The sequence below is a fragment of the Lytechinus pictus genome, chromosome 15 (assembly GCF_037042905.1).
Source record: "Lytechinus pictus isolate F3 Inbred chromosome 15, Lp3.0, whole genome shotgun sequence".
Taxonomy (NCBI): Eukaryota; Metazoa; Echinodermata; class Echinoidea; order Temnopleuroida; family Toxopneustidae; genus Lytechinus; species Lytechinus pictus.
In genome coordinates, this window is record NC_087259.1 from 7,876,927 (window position 1) to 7,904,542 (window position 27,616).

At 36.1% G+C, this 27,616-nt stretch overlaps 1 protein-coding gene across 1 annotated transcript in view; it reads left to right on the forward strand.

The window, feature by feature from the left end:
- The first annotated feature begins 5,703 nt into the window (after nucleotides 1–5,703).
- The window catches only part of LOC129277701 (guanylate-binding protein 2-like), a 33,691-nt gene continuing 11,778 nt past the window's right edge, over nucleotides 5,704–27,616 (forward strand). Inside the window, exons 1-12 of the mRNA XM_064110421.1 lie at nucleotides 5,704–5,821; nucleotides 8,197–8,399; nucleotides 9,821–9,988; nucleotides 10,384–10,444; nucleotides 11,737–11,885; nucleotides 12,535–12,621; nucleotides 15,539–15,739; nucleotides 16,126–16,219; nucleotides 16,757–16,836; nucleotides 17,750–17,887; nucleotides 22,318–22,376; nucleotides 24,521–24,650. Of these exons, the coding sequence (XP_063966491.1) occupies nucleotides 5,770–5,821; nucleotides 8,197–8,399; nucleotides 9,821–9,988; nucleotides 10,384–10,444; nucleotides 11,737–11,885; nucleotides 12,535–12,621; nucleotides 15,539–15,739; nucleotides 16,126–16,219; nucleotides 16,757–16,836; nucleotides 17,750–17,887; nucleotides 22,318–22,376; nucleotides 24,521–24,650 (1,422 nt within the window). The 5' untranslated portion in view covers nucleotides 5,704–5,769. The remainder of the gene's footprint in view (nucleotides 5,822–8,196; nucleotides 8,400–9,820; nucleotides 9,989–10,383; nucleotides 10,445–11,736; nucleotides 11,886–12,534; nucleotides 12,622–15,538; nucleotides 15,740–16,125; nucleotides 16,220–16,756; nucleotides 16,837–17,749; nucleotides 17,888–22,317; nucleotides 22,377–24,520; nucleotides 24,651–27,616) is intronic.

Consider the following 27,616-nt stretch of genomic DNA (forward strand, 5'->3'; position numbering starts at 1 on the left):
CACACACATTCTAATTATTTCTTTATCTAAATCAGGGATGAATCAAAATAATATTTCATAATTTGGATGCAATAAATGATCAATTTTAATTTCTTTGAAGGTCTTTGAAGGTAGAACATGGGATTCCTATTGCCTCGTCCCTGTGTAAAAGGCAATATTTCAAGGGCAAAGGCATTTTCTTTCAGAAACAAATGTTAGCCATATGCAAAGAAAAAGTCTTGACTCCCGAAATGAAGATGGTTTATATCACGAACAAATCAAGCCCCCCACCCCCCCCCCCAAAAAAAAAAGAATGCATATGCCCTACATTTTCCAATACAAATAAGTGTATGATTCTCAAATGGGGTATGCCCCCTCCATTCGCCACTGGTGTTATTTCTATCCTTACTTTCACAAGGCAAGGCAATAACGAGTTTTCGCAATTGCAACGGGGAAGGCTTGAAATCATAATGAGCACCTGAGAGGCCTTTGTCGAAAATTTGTGTACAGGGATGAAGTAGATCGTCCTGGGGTCCGTTGCAGAAAGAGTTGCGTTTAAACGCAAGTCAAAAAACCAATCGCAAGTCCCAAATGCGCGCTGTTGATCATGTTGATTGGTTGAAAATCAAGTTGCGCATGATTTTTAGAGTTGCGATTGATTGCAACTCTTTCTGCAACTAGCCCCTGGGGTTTGGAGCTGACGAAAAAATTGCAAATATGTTTTGTCCAGGCGCGCCGGGGCGACTATGTTTTGATGCAACGATTTCCGACAAAGGCTACTTTGTCATGAAGGTCTTTTGATAATAGATTTTCAACGTTCCAGAAAGCGTCTGCGAAGTGTTGCGAAAACTCCCAATGACAACAGAGAGGAATAAGGTATTGTGTATACAATTTTGTTTAGGTAATTACAGAATTAAAGGACAAGTCCACCCCAACAAAAAGTTGATTTGAAGAGAAAAATTCAAAAAGCATAACACTGAAAATTTCATCAAAATCAGATGTAAACTGAGGAAGTTATGACATTTGAAATTTTCGCTTAATTTTACAAAACAGTTATATGCACATCCTGGTCGGTATGCAAATCAGGAGACCGATGACGTCATCTATTCACTATTTCTTTTGTATTTTATTATATAAAATATGAAATATTCTAATTTTCTCCTCATTTTCAAGTGAAACGATTAATTCCTTCCTGAACGTGTGGAATTAGCATTGTTCAATACTATATGGTTCGGTCAGCTTGGTCCTTATTGTCAACTTTGTAAAAAATTAAATATTGTTCAATTTAAACAATAAAAACAAAAGAAATAGTGAGTGATGGACATCATCGATTGACTCATTCGCATGACACTGAGTTGTGCATATCACTGTTTTGTGAAAAATAAGCAAAACTTTAAAATGCCATAACTTTCTTATTTTACATCTGATTTTGATGAAATTTTCAGCGTTATGCTGGTTTGATTTTTCTCTATTTATTCAAATCAACATTTGTCTGGGATGGACTTGACCTTTAAGGTACATGCAGACGGTACCTCGCTCTGCGCAAGCTGCATCGATCCGATTGTTCTCTTCACAATGGCAGGTTTCCTATCAATGAACCAGCTCTTGTTTGTGGTGTTTTAATTAATCAATAAATATAATTGATTAATTAGCGAATTGAGATGGTAGTTTTCTTTTTTATCCCATTACCTTTTAATTTAATTTGTTGACATTGACGATGCTTTTGTAATTATTAATAAGTGTGTTTTTTGTTTTCTTTGCCATATTATTACCCATGACTTGAGGACTGAGAGTACGTCTTATAGCCAGAGTATAAGTGATGAGGTAATTTTTTGGGGGGTGTACATGTTACGTGGGGTCGAGGGGGGCTGTATTCCCTTTTTCAGTAAACATGAAGGCCTAAAAAAGTGAAAAGTTACTGTACTACATGGTAAGGACTACCAGTCAATGAAATATATCTATGTCACGTATGTGTGTCTCCCTTATTCCATTTATTTATTTATTCATTTATTCATTTATTCATTTATTTATTCATCTATTTATTTATTTATTTATTTATTTATTTATTTATTTATTTATTTATTTATTTATTTATTTATTTATTTATTTATTTATTTATTTATTTATTCATTTATCAATTTATTTATTTAATTATGTATTTGTTTGTTTGTTTGATTATTCATTTTTTATTTTCATTTCATTTTATATTTTATTATTATCATCATTATTATTATTATTATTATTATTTTCTTTTCATTTCTTATATATTTCTACCATTTTTTATTGCTTATACTGTGATTTATATTATTTTACTCCTTTGTGTTGTATCATATTATACTTGTATATATGTTTGTATGTTTTTAAAGGATGTCATATAAATGAATTGAATTTAATTATTATTATTGCATTTCTATTAAAATTTCAAATGGCTAATCAATATGAGGTAATAATAACATTTCAACCTTTAACTACTTGGGGGGGGGCGACACATGCGCCGTGCACAGGCTCAGTATCTGTCTTTAGTATATCATGCCCCTCACGACATGTTCTCATACCCGTTTTATGCAGTTAGCAAGTGCCCTTTGCCTTCTAAGTGCCCCTTCTCGAATCAATGCCCCTTTTTACCCAAGAAAACTGCCCCTCACGAACGTGTTCTGTGCCCCTTTCATACCCGTTTTATGCAGTTAGCAAGTGCCCCTTTGCCCTATTATAGGTGCCCTTTCTCATATCAGTGCCCCTTTATACCCAAAAAAAGTGCCCCTCGCGAACTTGTTCTGTGCCCCGTTTTATGTGTTCACGTGTGCTCTTTGAAACAAAAAAACTATATTCTCATTTTAGACATGTTAGATGTTACTTATGAAGGAAAAATCATACGTGCTTTATTCATGAGTCATGTAAGTGGGGAGATAAGCAGTGGCGTACAGATTGGGGGGCTCTTCAGCCAAAAAAAAATTTTCACGACCAAGAAAAAAGGAGGGGGTAAAATATGATATCATTTTCTTAATATTATGTTGAAATCTATCACAAAATTGGAGTTTCGTTTGAAAAATGTCAAAATTTTTGCTCGGTCGCTTCGCTCGCTCGCAGCTCATAAATTTAACGTGATACAACATATATACTAGCCCCCTCAAAATTTTTGGCTCATTACATTACTGTAGATACGTCTTCTTTTTTTTCTTTGTTCTTTAAGATAATGCCCTTTTCGAAACTATAGGTGCCCTTTTCCCCTGTGCCTCCCCCCACTTAACCTCGCCCCGCCTCCCTGACGTCACCCACTCACTATTTCTTCTGTATTTTATTATATGAAATAAGAAATATTCGAATTTTCTCCTCATTGTATGATGTGACAGAAAAGTGTTATTCCTCCCTGAAAATGTGAAATTAGCATTGTGTTAATGTTTATGGTTCAGTCAAGTTAATTACTGTCAAATCTGTAAAAACTGAAATATATAATAAAAAAGAAAAGAAATAATGAGTGTGGGACATCATCGACTTTCTCATTTGCACGTCACTGAGCCATGCATGTTTTGTGAAATATAAGTGAAACTTTAAAAAGTCTTGTGACATCCGATTTTGATCGCAACTTTTTCTGCAACGGGCCCCTGAACCTGAACCTCACTGCACCCACTGAAAGGGATGGTCCAGGCTGGATACATTTAAATTTCAATAATTCACAGAGCAAAATGCTGAAAATTTGATCAAAATTGGATAACAAATAACCCCGGGGGCCGGGGCAGTCAAATAAGTTGCTGTACACACGCGTGACCAAGCAATTTCCAAACACCCCCAAACGAGTTTTTCTCTGTGTGCAAAAATACCCCCCTTAAAAAATATGACCTCGGGGAAAAAGCTGGGGGAAAAAAAATACCCTAAACACGTTTGGCTATATAGTCTTTAAAAAAGCTTTGGGGAAAAAATATACCCTAAATACGTTTGACCCCGCGATTGAACATTGACCAGTCTTTCAAAATCAACCTTTTTCTTAAAATCTGTGTTTTTGATACCCTTTACGAGTCCACGCGCGGACCGCGTCCATAACTGAAAAAACACCCCTTTAAACGCGTTTTTTTGGCCACGCGTGTGTACAGCAATTATTTGACTGGCCCCCGGGCAAATAACGAAGTTATTGAATTTTAAAGATTTGCATTATTCCGGTGAAACAGTTCCGGCTAGGCATGTCTTCAGGAATATTCATTAGGTGGGCTGATGATGTAATATCCCCACTTGTTCTTTTATATTTTATTATATGAAATCAGGTTTGTTCAAAAATTTTCTACCAAGAACTAAACAATTGGATTGACAACTGATTAAGTGCATTACATATTTATTGCCGCAACTTATATCATCATAATAGGATACACATGTATGAAAAAATGAAACAATTATGATTTCATGTAATAATATAAGAAAAAGGAAAGTGGGGGATGTGATATCATCAGCCCACCTAATGAATATTCATGACGATGTGCATATAACTGTTTCTACAAAATATTGATAAACTTTAGAATTCAATAACTTCGTTATTTGTTATCCAATTTTGATGAAATTGTCAGCATTTTGCTCTGCCGTGAACCTTACTTTATTTATTTAGATATAAATATTTTAGCCCGTACCATCCCTTAGAGAACTATATGAGGCCGCCATCATTATGAAGCCTTATCGCTCACGATAGTGGTCTCCTGCATTCTTTTGAATTATCATAATTTTGTTTAATGAGCACTAGCTGTTAAAAAAAATAATTTAAACAACCCTGTTTACTGTGTGAATCGCACAGTAGTTGTTTAAACAGTTTAAAGAAGTGTTTAAAATCTTAAACTGCTATGCTTAAATTACTGATAATTAAATATTTGAATTTATACTTTGTTGTTAAAGATTTAAACACTTGTTTAAAGTGTTTAAACAACTACTGTGCGATTCGTGCATAGTCAGCGTTGTTTAAATCATTTTAACAGAGAATTTAGAATCTAATACATTTTTTTTATATATCATTGATCCAATGCCTATACTACAACAATATAATTAATTTGTTATATTACATAGGTTATGTAGATTCGAATCAGTGATAGGTCAATACACCATCACGTGATCATAACTGCGAGGATCGCATTTGTTATATTCTAGGTTTTGACGTCACCTCAGGGAATATACTGCGTTGTATTGTCAATTGCGGCGTTATATTCACTAAGGTGACGTCACTCGCTGCATACAAGTTGCGTAACAAGGTAGTTTATTTGATGTACGCGCTAATGTTAACGCGTCGATTGCATGAAGTACGCGCTTGATGTATTTTCAGAAAAAAATCTATTATGACGTAGATGGATTAGAGCTGTAGCAATAATTTCGGGTTTGAGCCAGATGATGAATGCAATTTCTGATGGCGAATCCACATAGACTATATAATATAACAGATATTGCCTGGTGTATCGTTTTAATAAATAACATTTCAACTCCCCTCCGAAGCTATATTTTTCCCTCGGGATAATTCCCTTGGGAAAAATATAACTCCATCAGGGAGAGGAAATGTTATATTCAAACTCTAGGTAGGCAATATCTGTATAATATATCACATTTGTACATATTATCTTGTAAGCTTATATATGATGCATCGATTGCAGAAATAAAAACAATCAATTTTATTATTTTCCTTCTATCATCCTCCGGATTAATCCGGATATCAATTGCCGCTCAATGCGTGATAACCGACGCGTATCCGGTCGGTCAGGCGCGCTATTGCGTAATCGGGCACATCGGGAAACCTGGCTGAACTTCTGAAGTCTTAACACAGTAAAAATGTTTTTAAAAGCTGCATATTTGATCATCTTTTACGTCTGTGTTAAAAGAGGTATGTTTGTAATTCCGACAGCTATGTGTAGCATCTAAACGTCTTCTAATGTTTACTTGGGGAAATCAATGGAAGTTAATGAAATTAATTTAAACTCGGGAATACTCTGATCCTGCCTTTAGTTTTACCTGGCAATTCGTCCGTCACCCGGCTCCGTCGCGTCGGCTGCTCCAAGATCCAGGGCAAGGCGCAGGCGGGGCCGGGGAGGTCCGGCGTGAAAGAGGGAGACTAGTATGTGATGGAAGAAGAGTAGATAATCTAGATCTAAGCTAGCTTTGATCTGTGTACCTCTTGTCTTGTTGTGGTAGGTCCATGGTTTGTATAGACGTTTATCATTCAGATATGATTATTACGTCTGGGGTGGTATTCTGAGGTCGTTTTATCTTTAGTTTAAAATATATTATTTTATCTCTTATTAAAATGAAATTGGTATTCTGACTGAGATGACATTTTATCTCTGACAAAATTAAAAATTTTATCTTGCGTATCTATAGATGATATGCGACAGAGCAGTGCCTGCGTAGACTCTTAACAATCTCGTATTTTACCATTGCAACGCGAATGATGTGCTTGAGCCCATGTTACTTTGAAGAAAAAAATAAAAGAAACTTTAAAGAGGGTAGGGGCTATTTTATCTCTGCGACGTTGATTTCATCAATATTTCTTGGTGAAGTAATTCCAAATTTTGACCAAAAAATGAAGAAAAAACGTTATTCCTGTACAATCAGGAAGTATTTCAAGACTTTTCTTGACTAATATTGTCTTTGAAAATATGCGATATAGACTTCGAAAAAAAGATAACAGTATTGTCATTTTTTTTTAAAAGAAATCTCTGTAAAGATGCGCAAGCGTATTTGAAGTCAATAAATTGAGGCAATCTCACTCCTTTGCCACACCTGGCGAAATGGATTTCCATTGGTTGAGTGATTATCAGAGAGCTATAAAGTGGTTTCTAATTGGATATTGATTAAAAAATAGGTGTGTCTTACAGAGATAAAATTAAGATAAAATTGTTCTCAGAATACCTATTCGGAGAGAATTTAAGGGTATTTTATCTCACTTATTTTAACGGAGATGAAATATTTTATTTTATCTGAGATAAAATGGATCTCAGAATACCACCCATGACCTTTAGATACATCACCATCCAAAAAAAATACATGTAGGCCTAACTTCAGGATTAGGAAAGGAGACGAAAAAAAAAATTTGGTTACTTTGTTAGACTTCAACGTTACCTGATCTTAAATTTCTTCTTCTTATATTTGTTTTCTTTTTATTCTAACTGTTATTAAAAAAAGAAGAGAGGAAGTAAGAAGGATGTAGAGAGGATATGGATGAAGATAGAAAGTGGTGCATTTAGACAGGATCTGGAATGATTTATGATCATACATTTAGTTCTTATTTATTGCCTTGCTTTATGGTTAAAATGTGAAAATTAGCTGAATATCGTAACAACAAAAATAGCCAAGTGCAATGAAGTACTATGTGGGTGAGTGTTTTTATTTAAATCCGTTAACAATCTTTCAACAGGATGCCAAATCAACAAAGGTTGTTCTTGGGTTCCTGAATATTAAAAACAATATCTTGCAGTTCAAAATAGAAAAATTGATAACAAAGTTATGTCATTAGAATGTATATAGAACATTTTAATTGAAGTCAGAGATAACTGATACAACATTTAATAGAAATGAAAGAATATACACCTAGAACATTATTCTTGAACTTGACCTGTTATATTTAATCATTGAAAATTGAACTGTAGCTGCACTTTTAAATATTGTCTTTTAAATATTTCTTTAAATTGAAAGGAAGTTTATGTTTTGAAGTTCAGGTTGAAGGGTAGGCCTATTCCATAATGAGATGGATTGATGATGAAAGGAGTGTTTGAATGATTCAATGTGACATTTTAGGAAGTGTAATGTCTCTTGAGTGACATTTTTGTGCAATATGAATGAATTTATTTCCTAAAAGTAAATAACCTACCTAGATGAATATGTGGGAGCAATACATATCATAGAGGGGATACCTTTATATTCAGGGAATAAGTTTGCTTTACAAATTTGAATAGCATTTCTGGTCATAAGAGAAAAGATCTCAACTAAAAAGTAATGTACAGTCCTATGTAAAAATATGCTATACAAAATGTGGAGCAAATTGCGATGCGATACCAGGAAAATTATTCTCTGATATTACAAAATATCTTGCTCATTTACTAATTTTTAAATCAGAATGATATATTATGGTATATGAAGAACTTGGCCTTTTTATGATTCTGAAGGAATATGTTTTATGATGGTCACCACAACTGGATTTTTGTCTGTAAAGTAGAGCTTCAGATTTTTTTTTTATATTCCGGAATCTTTTCCTACACGTAGGAGCAAGTGGAGAAGTGCAATCAGTTCATGATGTAAAACAAACTCTTCAACCCTCAACACAAGATGAAGAATTTCTACAGAATTCTGAGAGAGGGAGACAGACTATAAATCAAACCACTCGAGACATGCCAGAGAGACCTCTTCAACTGGTCAGACCAGATGTCACCCATAAAAAGCTTGAGTTGGTTCAAGATAATATTCAGGTAAGAGCAGGCTGAGAACTCTCTCATTTCAGTTTATGACATGAATCTTTCATCATCATCATCATCATTCTCACCATTAAATGGATACCATAATAGTCATCATCAACATCACTCACCACCATCATGTTCACCATTGTCATCACCACAACCACCACCATCATCATCATCATCTCTGTATCATCTTCAGAATAGCCACCATCCTTATCATCATCATCATCATCTTTCTCACTATTACATCGCTACCATAATAGTCATCATCAACATCGTTTACCACCATCATCATCTCCGTCGGCAACAGTCTTATTACCACCATTGTCATAAAAGGATAACAATCATCTACTGTTATCATCTTCAACATAGTAATCATTATGATCATCGTTATCACTCATCATCTATCATTATCATTCTCACCAAACCATTGTCGTTATCATCATGATTTTATTGTAACTACAATAGTCATCATTCAGCACCATCATCACCACCATTGTCATCACCACCATTATCATTATCAGTGTCAGCAACATTCTTATGAACCAAGTTGTAATCATAAAAGGAGAAACTTTTCCGATAGTCACCGATTGTTCTCATCCTGAAGGGAGTATTGGTTTCCTGTCAAATTCTTTTTGATAGATTTCCTCTCTCCGCATTGATCACAATTTACTTTGTTGACTTGCACTCTGTAACAAGGTCTAATCATGAATTAGATAAAACTGGGATCTGTATTATGTTCTCTTAAAGATTTAGTAAAGATGCATATCCAAATAAATGTGTCCCTAAGTCCAAGATAATATTAGTACCTTCTGAATTACTTTTGTAAATGATCTGTATTTTGATCTCTAAAGATTCTAGTCATTTCCATCAAACTTGCTGTGTCCCCAAGTCATTTTTTTGTTCAGTACTCTTAATTTTATTGCATTTTTATGATAAGGCTGGCAAGATTGTTGTTGTTGTTTTTTATTTCCAATAGTGAAAAAAAAATCCATTATTTATTGATTCCTTGTAGAAGTGTTCTGCAAGCAAAGATAGCAACTATTAAGACGTGTCTCAGTTGTACATGTAGTTCAAACAATCGAAAGTGACTATGAGCAGAATCCAAATGACTTTGGAAGAAAATGTTTGATTGCTGAGAAGTTGGCAAGATAGGCATGGTATTCCAGCCAAGAGTCAGGTCATTTTCCAAGCAATAAAGATACACTGTCCCACATGCTTTTATCTGTGTAGGCGATTTTCAGTACATTATGTTAGCCTGAAGATTTCATGATATCGCAGAATTTGAAATTCATAGCCAGATCTAGATCTCTGATGATATTGCAACAATTAACCCTGGTTTCAAAGACTTTCTTGTGAAATTATTGCTTGCTGCAACAATAAATACTTAGCTTTTTATAACATTTTTTCCATTTTATAATACAAATCTGCAGTACCTTCTAAAGATGGACCAGGCAGTGGCAGTGGTAGCTGTCGTGGGAAAGTATCATTCGGGCAAGTCCTTTCTACTCAACCAGCTGATGGGCAAACAGACGCAGCTGGGGTTCAGAGTGGGACCCTCTCTCAGACCTGAAACCATGGGCATATGGATGTGGGGAAAGGTACAGAGGTTTGGTTACAGTCTCTCTTAGCCGACCAATAGGCAATGAATTAAAATTGAATGTCTTATGAATATTGTATAGTGTTGTTTTTAAAAGGAATGCTCTAATGAACAGCTGAGATGATGTTGATAAGCCAAATTGGTGTCCCTTAAAAGTTTATGCCAAAGTGAGGTATGACTGAAAATAATGAATCTAGGGCCCTGTCTTACAAAGAGTAAAAAAAAAAAAAAATATGCTGATAATAAAATTATCAAGAATTTGAGATTCTTCAAAGAATATTGAACTTTACTCATTCCAAGGGTTTTAAACTTAGGCTTGATTATTAGAATTGAAGGCTAATAATTTCTGTTTTTATACTTCTCCCTTATTCCCATGATGACACTTAACCGCATCAGCCAACTCAGATGACGCTTTCTTCCGGAGAGAATGTTGCTGTGATATTTCTTGACACAGAAGGTAGGCTAATGTAGATATTCTATAGATATATTATGAATGTTGGGGGAAAAAATGAAATTCTTGTTGTGAGTTAACACTTCTTTTCATGATATTTTGGATAGAATATTGATCATATCAAGATTATACTACAAAGATTGCTCTTTAAATTGCCCAATATTCATATAACAAGTGATAGAGTTGTAGCTCTCTTGCAAAATGTTTTTATCTATAGTCCCATACAGGCTTTTTTGTGTATACGTCATATGGCTCTGTGAAGGCCAGGGCCCCGTTGCATAAACGTTACTATTATAGTAACTTTGCCATCAAATGGTAACTACCATGGTAGCAATGCTCAGTAGCCAATCAAAATCAAGGATTCCATGAAAATACCATTGGATAGCAAAGTTACCATAATGGTAACTTTTATGCATCGGGGTCCAGACCATATGTGTTTTTTTTTTTTACTCCAAAATATTAGACAATACACCAATGTCCAGTTGTATTACAATGGATATTTCTCAATTGCTGTAAGGCAGTTTCTTCCACAGTTTGATTTGATGCAAGAGCTTATATCTATCCTAATTAATGTACATGTAGTCATATCAGTTGGGATGTGACATTGTGCCTTTACATCAAACTGCACAACTAAATACTAGCTTTTGGACCATTTCAGGGTATTTGTAGAGTTGTCAATCACTTTACAAGCAACTTTGTAAAGAAAGTGGGGTTATTATTCATCTTAGCTCAAGTTATTCTAACGTTTGGTATATTCATTTTTTTCTATCTGAATACCTTCACCTGCTTGGCAAAATTCTGGAAGCGTACCTTTAGCGGTTCTTTCTCGAGACTCATAGTCAAAGGATCGTGTGTCTTAGCATCCTTCAACAAGGCGTTAATCCACGCATTGCCACTCTCCACCCAGGTGTTAAATGGGTACCTGGTAGTATGCCTAGCAATTGAGTCTTGGAGCTCTTGTTGGAATGCTCCTCGGGGAGTGGAGAAAAAGCATTGTTCATACATGTACATTGTGTGCGGGCATGTTATGATCCGATAATCGGGGTAATAATAAAATGCTTTAATAGAGATGTCATTCCGATGTGCGCTATATAAATCCGAATATTATTATTCTTATAGTTATTGAGATGGAAAATGAATTTCTTTTCTTCCGCCTGTAGGATGTACTGCTTTCTGAGAATTTACAAAAATGATCAGCTAGCCGAAAATACCCCTCCCCCCCAAAAAAAAAAGTCTGACATTACAATACTGTAAATCAAGTTAAAATAGAAAATAACGATGTACTTTTCTGCTTGTAGGTTTTGCTGCTAATAATGTATCTGAGACCTACGATGCCAAGGTATTTGCAGTGTCTGCTCTGTTGAGTTCCTACTTGATCTACAACTCGGTCAAAGTCATTGATCAAGCTGATCTTGATTATTTGGAGCTTCTTGCAAGGAGAACGCAGGTAACAACATTTGTATGAAGCAAATGATATTCACTGATTATACACTGTTATAAGCTACTGAAATCCTGGCATCTGATTGGCCCTTTTCAAATTTGTCAGTCAAAATTACTGACATTATGCTTCATGAAACAAAAAGTAGAAAGTTAAACAGAGAAGAAAAACTGTTTGAGTGAAAGTGATTTGATGAGTTGTAGGGGTTTCAAGGTCAATGTCAAAGGTCACAATGCTCATCATATACCTAAAATTCTCAATTTCTCAATCTTCAAATTGACTTAAAGAACTGTTTGACAGATCCAGTTCTAACTTCACTCATGTATAGGATATTAGGATTAAATAGTATGAATAATACATTATCAAGGTTTCATGTATTTTAGATCTTGCAATGACAGACTGAATATCATTGAATCTTGGAACTCTTGTTGAAATGCTCCCCAGAGAGTGGAGAAAGTGCATACGTTGTGTATGTGCATGCCAGGATCCGATGACATGTAATGATAATTGCAATGTAAAGCGATTGGAAACATAATGTATTAAGTGCTGTATAAATGTAACTATTATTATTATTATTATTGCTATTATTATTGAGAATCCATCCAACCGCCAATTACATACTTCTGTTTTTTAATTTTTTTTTTCTCTTTTCACTCAGTTGTTTGCTTTGAGGTCTCAGCTGTCAAGAGCAAAGTGGGCCAAGGACTTCAATCACGATCTACTTAGTTTTCCTCCATTATTGTGGGTAAGCTGTGATTGCATGATGTTAGTAGAACCAGACAGTAAACAAAGCACACGTTGAAAATAACTTTAGCTACATCGGGTACAGATTGATTGATATTGGCTAGCAGAAGCAGATTCAATACATGAATTGCCATGAACCAAGTTAGATTCTTGCAATTAGCTGTAGGAAGGACCCCACAGTTTCTTTTCTGATTTTGGGAGGAATTGTATATTTATTTAAGTAATCTTATGCTCTTCCTGTTAGGTAGATCAGGGCTCAGTCTTACAAAGAGTTTTGATTGATTTGATTAACCACAACTATGGAAAGCCAGCAATATCAAAATCTAAAATGCTTGATTTGTTCAATACATACATACACTCCCCTCCAAAAGTTTGGGAACACCTGCCTTCAGTGTGTGTTTTTCGAACTTTGGTAGACTTTACTGAGGTTAAGCCTCATAGTACAGCTGTATTTTTGTTTTAAAGTGAAGGCTATACACCAGTGTACATTTTATCATTGATTCAAACAAATTCAAAGCACTTAAGGGACGTGCAGCTGCCAAAGAGGGCAGGCCACCAGTCAAGATGGCATTCTCTAAAAAATGCTAACTTCTTTTAACATTGTTCTGTTTGTTGTTCTTTTCTGAAATTTTTCCCTTTATTTGGTGAATGTTACAGCAGATGTCCTCAGAATTTGTTGCTCAGATTGTTCATAAGACAGTTTATTTATGGAAATCTGCATCTTTATACTGGAAAACAACTGAACTTGACAAATGCCAAATCCTTTTTTAAGAAAATACATGGAAGTGGAGTAGACATCAGTGCAATTTGAAATTCATGAATTCAAAAGTTATTCAGAGTTTTTTACACTTATTCCAGTGCACCTTCACTCATTTTGCCTATTCAGTTTTCTTAGTCAAAAGTCAGTCACAAAATTAAAATGGCTAAGACAAGACACCTTTCTTTGGAAACACGTCAGTCAATTGTAGTTTTGAGGAAAGAAGGCTACTCCATGCAAGAAATAGCCAGGAAACTCAAGATCAGTATCCATGCGGTTCACTACAGCCTGAAACGCGAAGAGGCCACTGGGTCTAATGGGAACAGGAGACGAAGTGGTAGGCCAAAAACAACATCTCCTGCTGAAGATAAATACATTCGGGTGAGCAGTCTGCGCAACCATTGTCTGACTTGCCCACAAATTACAGCTGACCTCAACAAAACCCGTGAGATGCCTGTATGTTCTTCAATTGTTAGAAGACGTCTCTGTGGAGCAGGGCTGATGGGCCGAGTGGGTTTAAGGAAACCACTGAAAGAAAAAAAACCGGAAGAAAAGGCTTGATTGGGCTAGGAAGCATAAAGACTGGTCTTTGGAGCAGTGGCAGAAGGTTCTTTGGTCTGACGAATCAAAGTTCGAGGTGTTTGGCAGCAAGCAACGTACCTATGTGAGACGGCGAAAGGGAGAAAAGATGCTACCCCAGTGCATCAAGCCAACTGTGAAACATGGTGGTGGCAATGTCATGGTTTGGGGTTGCTTTGGTGCAGGAAAGGTAGGCAGCTTGCACAGAGTAGAGGGTATCCTCAACCAGCACGGCTATCATTCAATCCTACAGCGGAAGGCCATCCCTTCAGGGAAACGCTTGATCGGAGAAGGATTCGATTCGCAGAAAAGGTAGGCAGCTTGCACAGAGTAGAGGGTATCCTCAACCAGCACGGCTATCATTCAATCCTACAGCGGAAGGCCATCCCTTGAGGAAAACGCCTGATTGGAGGATTCGTTTTCCAGCAGGACAATGACCCAAAACACATGTCAAGACTATGCAAAGACTACTTGAAGAAAAAGGAAAAGAAGCAAGTCCTGGAAATCATGGATTGGCCACCCCAGTCCACAGATCTCAATCCCATCGAGTTTTCCATCGAATTTTCCATATTAGTGAAACACTGAGTATTGTTTAATTTTATTTGTGTGTCTGACTTCTGACTAGGAAAAGGAAAAATGAATGAAGTTGCAAATGTTTTAGTGTAAAAGCTCTGAATAACTGCAATAACTGCATGTAATAAAAGAAGTTCGCATTTTGAAAGAATGCCATCTTGACTGGTAGCCAGCCATTTAAGAGAGTATAAATTTGTTTGAATCAATAACAAAATTTACACTGCTGTATAATCTTCACTTTAAAACAAAAATTCAACTATGCTATGAGCCTCAATATCAATAAAGTCTACCAAGTATAAAAAAAGCACACACTGAATGCAGGTGTTCCCAAACTTTTGGAGGGGAGTGTATATATTTTTTTACATATGATGTATATTCATTTATTCATCATTTTCTTGAAAATTCAGTGTGCTTTTTTTTGTTTACAAAGGACATTGCGCATAAATAAGAAAACATTGATGGATTTCCATGTACATGTAGTTGAAGTTAATTGGATCAATTATAACTCTTTGTAAGACCAGTCCCAGAACTTTGTCCAATCCTTGGATGCCGATGACATCACTTCAGTTCCTAATACTTTCCAATTTGTTTGTTTTTCGTGTAGGGAATTCAAGACTTTGATAATGGCAATGCTTCAGTCCTGTATACATTTCCCATGTGCTTGTCCTCCTCTAGGTAGTTGATAATAGTATTTAATTTTTGGACACTTCAGTAGGTCTTCCGGAAATTACTCAATGGGTGGACACTGATGATATCGCTTGAAACCCTTATGCTTTTCCCTTTTAGTTGTTCCCTGTAGGTAGTTCGTGTAGGGAATTCAAGACTTTGATAATGGCGATGCTTCAGTCCTGTATACATTTCTCATTTGCTTGTCCTCCTCTAGGTAGTTGAGGATATTATTTAATCTCTGGACACTTCTGTAGGTCTTCCAGAAACTGCTCTATGGGTGGAAACTGATGATATCGCTTGAACCCCTTATGCTTTTCCCTTTTGCTTGTTCCCCCTGTAGGTAGTTCAGGACTTCGTCCAGTCCCTGGATGCCGATGACATCGCTTCAGACCCTAAGACATGGTTGCATCATATGATGCATTCCATGGCTTGGGAAGGGGACGATCACCCAATAAGTCTCTTAGATGTCTTCCAGAGTGTCGACTGCAGGACTCTCTTCTTTCCTGCCACAAAAAAGGAGATTCTCCAAGATTTGTCAAAGGTATGACATGTTTATTTATGTATTTTTTTTTTAATTCATGGAATGGAATGATCACCTATTAGTTTCTGGATGTCTTAAAATGAGTAACAAGTGTAGGACACTCTTCTCTTAGAAGGAGTTTCCTCAAGATTTGTCAAAGGTATATTTTATTTGATTTTTTTATTTCAATGGAAGGAATGATCACCTATCAGTTTCCTGGATGTTAAGAGTGTCAGCTGGAGAACACTCTTCTCTAAGGAGATTCTCCGAGATTTGTCAAAGCAAAGAATTTTTATGAAGTTGAATTATCGGCACCCAAATGGTTATAAAGCTGGTGATAACATTGTTCTATATCCTGCCACATTGTTCCTGTGCTGTGTAACCTATATTCTTTCTGTGTGTTGTAGGCAACAGAGGATGACCTAACAGTTGACTATAGACAGGAGAGAGATCAGCTGATTATGGGTCTTAAAGCTGGGCTTGTGCCAAAAGAGAAAAATGGTTTGTCATGTTTGATAATATTTCTGTCTATTCAGCTCATTGTACTCTTTCCTCGTCCCCTTCTCCTCCTCCATTATCATTGTTTAGTTTTGGAACTTACATAGTTTGAGGAGATTTCTAACTAATTCTTTTGAGCCAATAATATCAATAATCACACTTGCTTGACACTTACGTTATCGCAATTTTCTAAGCACTACAGTCAGCAGCATAATTATCCTGGCTTAAGCACAGCAGCCATTGTGCACACTTCATTTCAAGAGATATATTCCTACCAGGTACCCATTCACCTCAGCTGGGTTGAGTGCAGCACACCGTGAGAAAACACGCCATGGCCTGGAAATCGAACCTACGTCCCTCAGATTGAAAGACGAGAGTCATAACCACTCGACCACCACGCCCCCATTTCATTTGCATTATGGGATTTGAATGGGATTATTCTTTGTTTGTACAAAAACCGGCAAGCTACTTGGGGGTCTGGAGATGGAATCTTGCCATAAATGCATTAATGGGGTAATTCTTTGTTCCTCTTTATAACAGGCAAACTTCTAGGGGGTCCAGAGATGGCATCTTTGCTTAACGTCCTGGTGACAGCTGCCAATGAGGGCTCACTTTCTCAGGTAATTTTATATAATCTCAATTAAAAAAAAAAATTGTGGCAACTTGTGGTTCGTTTCTATTCATGTACAATAAACACCTGTTAACACTCAAAAAATAATTCTGACACCATTGAAACCCATGCTTTGATTGACTCATCAATTTTATTTGCCAAGTCACAAAAGCATATAAACAATATCATTAAAAACAGGCTTGCACGGGATAACCCACAAAAGCTCGAGAGCTCATTTCCAGTGGGGTCCTTGACGTTAACTTGCCGGAAAAGGTTGTCTATCATGAGCGAAATCATTTTCTAGACAGTAGACATGTATGAGAGAGTAGCATGTTTCATTACCTACTGTAAAAATTTTAAAGTCGTAAATTTGAACTAAAAGTGAGGCACAAGAGGGAAGGGGGGGTGATTTTGACAGTGTCAAAAGTGATATTCACAGTAATGCACATTTCGTCCCTTTTTATACACCCATCCTAGACGGGACGTACATGTCTTATTACTATTAAGGTATCACGCTCGGTGTTCGTCTGTCCGTCAGTTAACTTTTCCTTGTTAACACGATAACTTCAGTTTGATTTAACCGAGGCTCATATAATTTGTTGTGTGTGATACTATCATTGATCCCAGGAACCATATTGATTTTGAGGTCAAAAGGTCAAGGTTACAGTGACATGTTTTAATCTTATCCTTCTGAAGTCCTTGTTAACGCGATAACTTCAGATAAACTTAACCTCGGCTCATATGATATGGTGTGTATGATACTTGCATAGATCCCAGGAATTCTATTTATAATGAGCTCAGAAGGTCAGAGGTGAAGTCGCCACCTTCCACTTCTCTTTCTTGACCAATAATTCCATTTTCCGCGTTACAGGCGGGCATATTATGTGATCGCCTTAGCAACACTCTTGTTATATTTTTTTTAGATACCCAGTAGATGGTCTTCCTTCATCCAAAGCCTGGAGCAGTCTGCAGTGGAGGATTGTCTGAAGTTTTATGAAGCAGACATGAGCGTGTTGTTTGGTATCCATGACAACGGTCCCATAAACACAGAAGAATTGAAGGTTAGTTTTTATGTCGTCATGAACAGAAATCCATGCTTTTGGTTTATTGGCAATTATTGATTATTCGTGGGTTTATGACAAAGTGAACATAATTTATAGTATTTTACGGAAAAGAGGTTAAAACAATTGCAGATACAATCAACAAATTTAACTTTGTTTGCAAATCTCTATTAGCACTAATCATAATATCGTTTACGGTTCCATGACATTTGCTCTGGCGACAATTGCTCCGCTGTGAATTCCACACGCTAATGGAATCGCCAACTTCAACCCGGGATTTAACACTATACCCTATCCTAAACCTACATGTAACCCTAAACCTAACATAAAACCCTATTGCAACCCTAACCCTATATCTTAAGGCTACCGCACATTTTACGACTGTTCGCGATCCGATTTTGGAGCAAATCACATTTTGCTAATTTTCTGAAAAAGTGAATGGAACATATCATTTTATTTGAGGCTAAAATTAATTGAAAGAATACTAATATAACCATTTTGAAAGATTACAAGCCTTTATTTTAGAGTAAAGGCCAAATTAGTTTCAAATCGTAGCCAATCATACGACTGCTATGACGTCATTACGACTAGATATTAAATTTGCTTTTATTCTAAGAAGGATGATAGCATAGTCACAGATTTGAACATAGGTATTCGTACGATGATTTAGAACATTTCACAGTAAGATATTCCAAGTCTCAATATTAGCATCAAATTCTACTACATTTTATTCTGATATCGGGTCGCAGACCAATCGTAAGGTGTGCGGTTGCCTTTAGACGAAATAAAGCCTGGAGCGATTGTCGTGTCACCATCATTTACAGTATACATGTCAGAAATGTTTTGTTCTTTCTTTTTGAGGGGGGTATTTCTGTGTGAATGATATTTCTTTGTTGGCTCTCACATGCTCACTCTCGGGTAAGGTGGGGGGGGGGGGCAAATCTCCCCCCCCCCCTCCCCCGGTATAGCCTTGTCAATAGGCCCAGCCTGATTAGTTTAAGGAGAAAGTGTATGTTTTAGAGTGGTAATCATAATTAATTTTAATAGATATTGAATCGACTGAATATTTTTTCAAAATTACTTCATCTAATGCTGATATGAACATACTGAAAGTATGTACATTGCAATATATATATATATATATGCTAAATAGGTTCATTATTGCGGAATGAAATAATCGCTGGAGGGTATTCATTAGTCTCGCAATCTACTATGGTCAACAAGGAAATTCTTGATAACTCTAGCAAAAAGTGTTCACTAGCTTTCTAGGAAATTTGTGATCACTCTCGCAAAAAGTGTTCACTAGCTTACAAGTTCACGAGCTTTCGAGTGCCGCTGCTACTCTTTATCAAGTGACGAAAGTTATCTGATACGGTAGTCTATTTATACCAATCCCCAGGACCGTACGCACGTACGCGGGAACAATAGGTGGGCACTGATCCGTTATGTGATTGGTCGGGTGTATATGCAAATAAGCCGGAGGTATATGCAAATACGCCGCGAGTCGGCAATATGCAAATAAGACAAAATTGGCGGGCTCGCTAGTTTCCCGTGGGTGGGGGTTGACTAGCTGAGCGGTCCCTCGCTCGGTCGGGTCGGCGTGCACTGCCAGGTAAGGGCGTATTGTGCTGTCGGATGGTTTGCATCCAGAAATTGGGGAAGGGTGTACATTGCGTTGCCAAAGAAAGACATTGGTATACACGCAGGATTAAGGAAGCTATTAGTATACGTCTTTGTCCTAACAACTTCAACAGATCCACATCCCCAATTTCTGGATGCGAACCATCCGACAGCACAATACCCCCTTACCTGGCAATGCACGCCGACCCGACCGAGCGAGGGACCGCTCAGCTAGCCAACCCCCACCCACGGGAAACTAGCGAGCCCGCCAATTTTGTCTTATTTGCATATTGCCGACTGGCGGCGTATTTGCATATACCTCAGGCTTATTTGCATATTCGCCCGACCAATCACATAACGGATCAGTACCCACCTATTGTTCCCGCGTAAGTGCGTACGGTCCTGGGGATTGGTATAAATAGACTACCGTATCAGATAATTTTCGTCACTTGATAATGAGTTGCAGCGGCACTCGAAAGCTCGTGAACTTGTAAGCTAGTGGAACACTTTTTTGCGAGAGTGATCACAAATTTCCTAGAAAGCTAGTGAACACTTTTTGCGAGAGTGATCACGAATTTCCTTGTTGACCTAGTAGATTACGAGACGAATGAATACCCTCTAGCGATTTTATATATATATATATATATATACATACATATATATAGCCTTTATTTGTGCATTCATTGAAACATGTAGCTGACTGCCGGCTTAAATTGAATAAAGCTACTACTAGTAATAAAGACTGCTTAAAGGGGATGATTATAAGTGATTCCCCATAGAAAGCTACTGTATCTTGCCTGGAGAGCACTTCTTGCGGGTATAACTATATGCCAAGTCACTAGTTTCTGCTATACTGCTTGGTTAGCAGCAGTACATGTAATTTCCAAGACATTTGAAGCTGAGAATCATAGTGTAAGATATTGACTGCTACAAAGCATGTATAATATTCCTTCATGGTAGCTTATCTATGCTATCTTATGCAGATATGAACCTACTAGAAGAGGATAAGAATGTAATATGACCCTCCACCACACTGAAACAAGATGATTAGAGCCTCCCAAGGCTGTGTATATTTGTTTATATTGACTGGAGCAAGTGCAGATAGTAGCTTTCCATTGTTGCATGTTCACTGCGCTATCTAATGCAGATATGAATGTGTTATGTGGGAGGAAATTACCACATTTTATGAATTTGCTCAATTGCATTTGATGAAGAGCTCTTAAAGATACTAAACGATATTTATAAGCCAAGAGCTGCCAACCAGAAGGATTTTTTATCCTAGTTGGTAGGATTTTTGCAAGAGATTAGGACAGTATTATCTCACTAAACTGATTTTTCTGAATTCAGACTGTTTGTTACTTGTGCTGTATTAAGTGTGTAAACACTGTGTTTTGATTACGTGTATGAGTGCTTTGTAGTAGTTGTGTTTCCCAATAGCAAAATAGCAAAAATCTTTGCATCAAAACGGACTAAGTCAACGGTAATTGCTAGGACACTTGGACAAGATGCTAATACAGGTGGCACACATGCATGTAGACTGTAAAGTTAGTTATTTTTACCACTGGTGTGCTAGATTCTGTGCGTAAATTTTGCTAGTGCCGTACATGTAGCCAAAATTTTTGGTTTGAAAGTAGGATTTTCAGAGAAAATAAAAGGATTTTTGGTCCAATTGGGTTGGCAGCTCTGATTCAAGGAATGAATTACTTGTACCCATTTACAACACCATGCGGGTGTATCATGAAACTGTTCTAAGGTTATGCCAGAGCTGCCAACCAGTACTTTTTTTGGCGTATTTAGTACGTTTTTTCTTTTAAAAAATACTATTTTGACCACCCCAAAAAAAATGTAATTTAATTATTTAGAAAAATCATCTCTATATGTTTCTATTTCATAAAACTTACCCAAATATGGTTATTGGATCAATTTAATTTCAGGAAACTTTTTTTTCAATCATTTTGTTAAAACCAGGGTGAAATATACACATGTATCAATGTTTTTTTTATCTGCAAGAGCAGTGCGCATTTTAGCTTGCATGCAGCTTGAGCACCGCGATGAGCGCGTGAGCGCCACGCATTTTATTATGAAATACAGTTTTTTGGGGAAAAATACAGTTTTTTTTATCACAGAATACAATTTTTCATTGCCAGAGGTTGGCAGGTCTGTTACGCACGTTTGGTAACCCTTTCTTGTGCCCTACCATGCCCACGTAACTGACTTAGCACCTGAGAATATGTTCCAGTTGTTTGTAAAGTGATACACATAATGGGTGATTTTTGTTGAAGGACATGGTTCAGAAGGACATGGTTCAGATTTGAACCCACGGTCTACTAGTTGAAAGAAGCAACTGAGAAAAATGAGAAGAAGTTGATTTATTTGACTGGCCATTGAATGGGCTTTGCAAGTAAAAACTGTTTTCCAGATGTTTGGTATTTATTTTGCATTCTCCTTCAGGATTTTTAATTGTCTCCGAGAAAATAATAATAATACTTATTACTTATACAGCGCTTTTTCCCCGTATAGCCCAAATCGCTTACAAATGAAACTAATTAATTAAAAGGAAATATATAATGCTATTTGAAAACTATAAAACTACAAAAGAGATTTTTATAAAATTTTTAATACCTTTCTGAAAATTACTATTGATGGAGACTGATGGAGGCAAATCATTCCAGTATTTTGAAGCTGACACAGTAAAAGTTCACTGTAAAAAGATACATTTAGCCAACAATGGCAGCAGTCCTTCAAGCACAACACTAATTTTCTTGCTATAATATTCCTTGTTTCCTTTTCCCATTGTGTTCTCCATCCAGGCTTGGCAACAGCAAGCTTTCGGTAAATCTGTTAAGCTGTTACATCAGGTTTTATTTGGGTAAGTACATGTATACTCTCTATACAGGGCGTATCAAAAAAAAGTTTACACTTAGAAACAATCCTGTAAAATTATACATTTGTAATATCCTGAAGATTTTTCCACATTTTAACATTGGTACAGATCAATTTAAGCAAATAACAATACAATATATAATGACAATATATAATAGTGAGCACCACTTACTTTTGGAAAGTTAGTGAAAAATGATTTGTGCAGAACTTTGAAATAGTTATGCGAATAAAAGTAGACCTTAATCATGAAGAACATGTGGAATTTAGCTAGTACAATTGATTTGAAGATATCTTTTACCTTTTTAACTTGTTTCCTTGCCCAAAACACTTCGAAGAGTGCATTGCGCCTCACCCCACTCCCCCACACAGCAAGGCCACCGTGACGAATTTTGCTTTACACTGAGCTGTGATTTACATGAAATGGCTTAGGCTTGATTTTCATTTTGGTAATCATTGTCAAGCTTTGGAAAAGTGTGGAGAAACAAGTATTAAATGAAAAATGAAATGTAAACCCACTTAAAATTATAAAAACTTAGTGAAAAAATGCTGGAGATGTCTGATATAAACTTTTGTTCAGATTCAGTTATGTCCTCAGATCCAGCTGGCACAAAAAGGGTAAACGTTGTGCTTACTAAGTGTTGAAATTTCAATTTGGGTGGCAAAATCGTTACAAAATGCTTGAATTTATCCGTTTTATTTCAACTGACTATTAAGTGCAAGGGAAATGTATGAGAAATGTTTCGCAAGGTTTGATTTCGCCCTTTCCCCTTGACACAGCATGAAAACGAGCATTTCCGCGCAAACAGATTTCTGCGAGCTTTACAAAAATGGACAATGCTCACTCAAGTGTGACATTCTGTCACAACTTGCTTTCATTGGATAGATGAGACCCAAACCCAAGATCATATGTGAAAAAATTACCCACATGTTGTATATTTTTTAATTCCCAGGGCTTTTTCAAAGTGTAAACTTTTTTTGATACGCTGTGTATAGAGAGGAAATCAATTATTCTCTCCCACGAGAGAGCTAATAGAAAGTGTGTTGAGACATTTAAGATAAAGCTAAAAACCTAGCACTATAACTCCTTTTATCAATGATTTCTGCGTTCCTTTGTTATTTTGTTTGCTCCCCCCTCCACTTGTTCGCTTTGAGCATCTCTAATAAGATGGAGATGGCACCTAATAAATTGCATTTATTATTGTTTATTATCATCGTCTGTCTCATTTGCATTTCACTGAGTTGTGCATATACCTGTTTTGTGAAAAGTAAGTGAAAGTTTGAAATGTCATGATTACTTTCTTATTTTACATCCGATTTTGATGACATTTTCAGCATTATGCTTGTTTGATTTTTCTCTATTGATTTAAATAAACATTTTTTTTGCTCCCCCTTCACTTGTGCGCCTTGAGCATCTGTAACGAGATGGATATGGCATCTAATAAATTGCATTTATTATTATTATCATTATTGCAGTATTATTATTATTATTATTAAAAAAGAGAGAATTCTTGGTTGTGGTCATCAGTTAAGTGTTACCTATGTCACCTTGCCCAGTCCCCTCCCCTCCCTCATTGGTATACCTTTGATCCGTTACTGCTCGGCTTATTATCTAGTCAGTAGGAGAACATAGGAAGATTCTAAGATCTATGAGGTTTTTGCTCGGCAAGAGGTAAAAAGGATTGTAAAGCTATTGTGTAGTATGTTGTTAATGTTTATATCTCTGCCCACGATAGGTGGTTGCTAGAGGCATCGGGCCATATTCTGATAATTAAACCTAGGTTAAACCCTAGTCTAAACTAGAAATTTAAACCACACTTCTGTGGAATGCTGGGCTTTGTACTATTTCTTCTATATTACGGGCAATTATAATGTATCATTTGTTCTATAAAAATTCAGTTTATTTTTGTACTTTCCTATTCTTCACAGCACATAACTTAATTAATTTTTTGAAAACATTTTCTCAGCAGGATAAGAATATCTTTTAATTGGTGATTGATTTGATAACTGGCACACCATAAAATGTTGTCTACGCTGTCTATGGCTATCAGAATGGCATCCATTATGGTTTTGGGTTTGTCCCGTCATATCATTACCCGCAGCTGAATGAGAACTTCTTCCTTTCCTTTGTAGCCTGCATGGTATCCTAGATGATGCATCTAAGTCTCTTGAAGGCCAGCTTGAGACCAGAGCTGAGCAAGTCCAGGATCTCAATGACAAGAAGATTAGACTAGGATGCAGTGAGATACAGCACAGATGCGAGGTACTTACCCCAATAATCTTAAAGCCACTCTTAAGAGAACTATCATTCAATCTTAAGCATTCCACATTCCAAACTGACGTAATCACATATATGTTCACATTTGCCAGTTGATATTCTTATTTTACTAAACTGCTATCTACAGCATCCATACCTGCACCTGCATTGCATCCATTTGATCAGTAAGTATCAATCTCAGTCACAAACTTTTTTATAAGGCGCCAATCATTTCAAGCTTAACCGCTCACGACGGCGGTCTCCTGTGTTTATTAATTACATGGGGTTTTTTTTTATGTGAGTGAAAAGTTTATGCTCATATCGCTATTTTGTATACTATTATGTATCATGTCTGTATCGTTTACATTATGGATTATTTTGTATATTGTATATGTACAAACTCACATTTTATATTATGTATTTGATTATTTTGAATGCAGAATAGCAATCAACCACAGTAAACAACAATAATCTATCTGGGTTATGTTTGAGAAAGATTTAAGTATGACTTAATAATAATAATAATAATAGGCATTTATATAGCACCATCTATTTAGAAATATTTCTGAGGCGCGTTATTATTATTATTACCTCGGCTTTAGCTCGAGCTGACTTAAAATCATGCTTAAGTGTTGATGGTCACATAATATTAAACATGGAATCTCATTGATTAATATGCAGTAACGCAAATCCAGCATGATCTGACCAGTGCGATGATGCGTAATATACATGTACATGTACCACATCCAAATGAACATCTTCTTCATCCATTATATTCTCTTGTCTCTGTTCATCTGTCCTCTTGTCTCTGTTCATCAATTCCTTACAGTATATCTGTCTTCTATCCGTATTCATTTTTTTTTTCACATTTCACCTTTTTCAAAATATGAAATTCATATTTCACAACTAGAGCCCATCATTTCATCCCTCCAAGCCCATTGACAGTGCCTAGAGAAGATAAATGACATACGTTATACTCTATGCATTCAATTTGTGAAGCATTTCCAAAATTGTCCTGATGATTCTTTTTAATGTTTTGGCGCTGTTGCTGACATACGTTATACACTATTCATTCAATTTGTGAAGCATTTCCGAAATTGTCCTGATTATTCTTTTTAATGTTTTGGCGCTGTTGCTGACATACGTTATACACTATTCAATATGTGGAGCATTTCCAAAATTGTTCTGATTATTCTTTTTAATGTTATGGCGCTGTTGCTGACATACGCTATACACTATTCATTCAATTTGTTAAGCATTTCCAAAATTGTCCTGATTATTCTTTTTATTGTTTTGGTGCTGTTGCTGACATACGTTATACACTATTCATTCAATTTGTGAAGCATTTCCAAAATTGTCCTGATTATTCTTTTTAATGTTTTGGCGCTGTTGCTGACATACGTTATACACTATTCTTTCAATTTGTGAAGCATTTCCAAAATTGTCCTTATTATTCTTTTTATTGTTTTGGCGCTGTTGCTGACATACGTTATACACTATTCTTTCAATTTGTGAAGCATTTCCAAAATTGTCCTGATTATTCTTTTCATTGTTTTGGCGCTGTTGCTGACATACGTTATACACTATTCATTCAATTTGTGAAGCATTTCCAAAATTGTCCTGATTATTCTTTTCATTGTTTTGGCGCTGTTGCTGACATACGTTATACACTATTCATTCAATTTGTGAAGCATTTCCAAAATTGTCCTGATTATTCTTTTCATTGTTTTGGCGCTGTTGCTGACATACGTTATACACTATTCTTTCAATTTGTGAAGCATTTCCAAAATTGTCCTGATTATTCTTTTCATTGTTTTGGCGCTGTTGCTGACATACGTTATACACTATTCTTTCAATTTGTGAAGCATTTCCAAAATTGTCCTGATTATTCTTTTCATTGTTTTGGCGCTGTTGCTGACATACGTTATACACTATTCATTCAATTTGTGAAGCATTTCCAAAATTGTCCTGATTATTCTTTTCATTGTTTTGGCGCTGTTGCTGACATACGTTATACACTATTCATTCAATTTGTGAAGCATTTCCAAAATTGTCCTTATTATTCTTTTCATTGTTTTGGCGCTGTTGCTGACATACGTTATACACTATTCTTTCAATTTGTGAAGCATTTCCAAAATTGTCCTGATTATTCTTTTCATTGTTTTGGCGCTGTTGCTGACATACGTTATACACTATTCTTTCAATTTGTGAAGCATTTCCAAAATTGTCCTGATTATTCTTTTCATTGTTTTGGCGCTGTTGCTGACATACGTTATACACTATTCATTCAATTTGTGAAGCATTTCCAAAATTGTCCTGATTATTCTTTTCATTGTTTTGGCGCTGTTGCTGACATACGTTATACACTATTCATTCAATTTGTGAAGCATTTCCAAAATTGTCCTGATTATTCTTTTCATTGTTTTGGCGCTGTTGCTGACATACGTTATACACTATTCTTTCAATTTGTGAAGCATTTCCAAAATTGTCCTGATTATTCTTTTCATTGTTTTGGCGCTGTTGCTGACATACGTTATACACTATTCATTCAATTTGTGAAGCATTTCCAAAATTGTCCTGATTATTCTTTTTATTGTTTTGGCGCTGTTGCTGACATACGTTATACACTATTCATTCAATTTGTGAAGCATTTCCAAAATTGTCCTGATTATTCTTTTCATTGTTTTGGCGCTGTTGCTGACATACGTTATACACTATTCTTTCAATTTGTGAAGCATTTCCAAAATTGTCCTGATTATTCTTTTCATTGTTTTGGCGCTGTTGCTGACATACGTTATACACTATTCTTTCAATTTGTGAAGCATTTCCAAAATTGTCCTTATTATTCTTTTTATTGTTTTGGCGTTGTTGCTGACATACGTTATACACTATTCTTTCAATTTGTGAAGCATTTCCAAAATTGTCCTGATTATTCTTTTCATTGTTTTGGCGCTGTTGCTGACATACGTTAT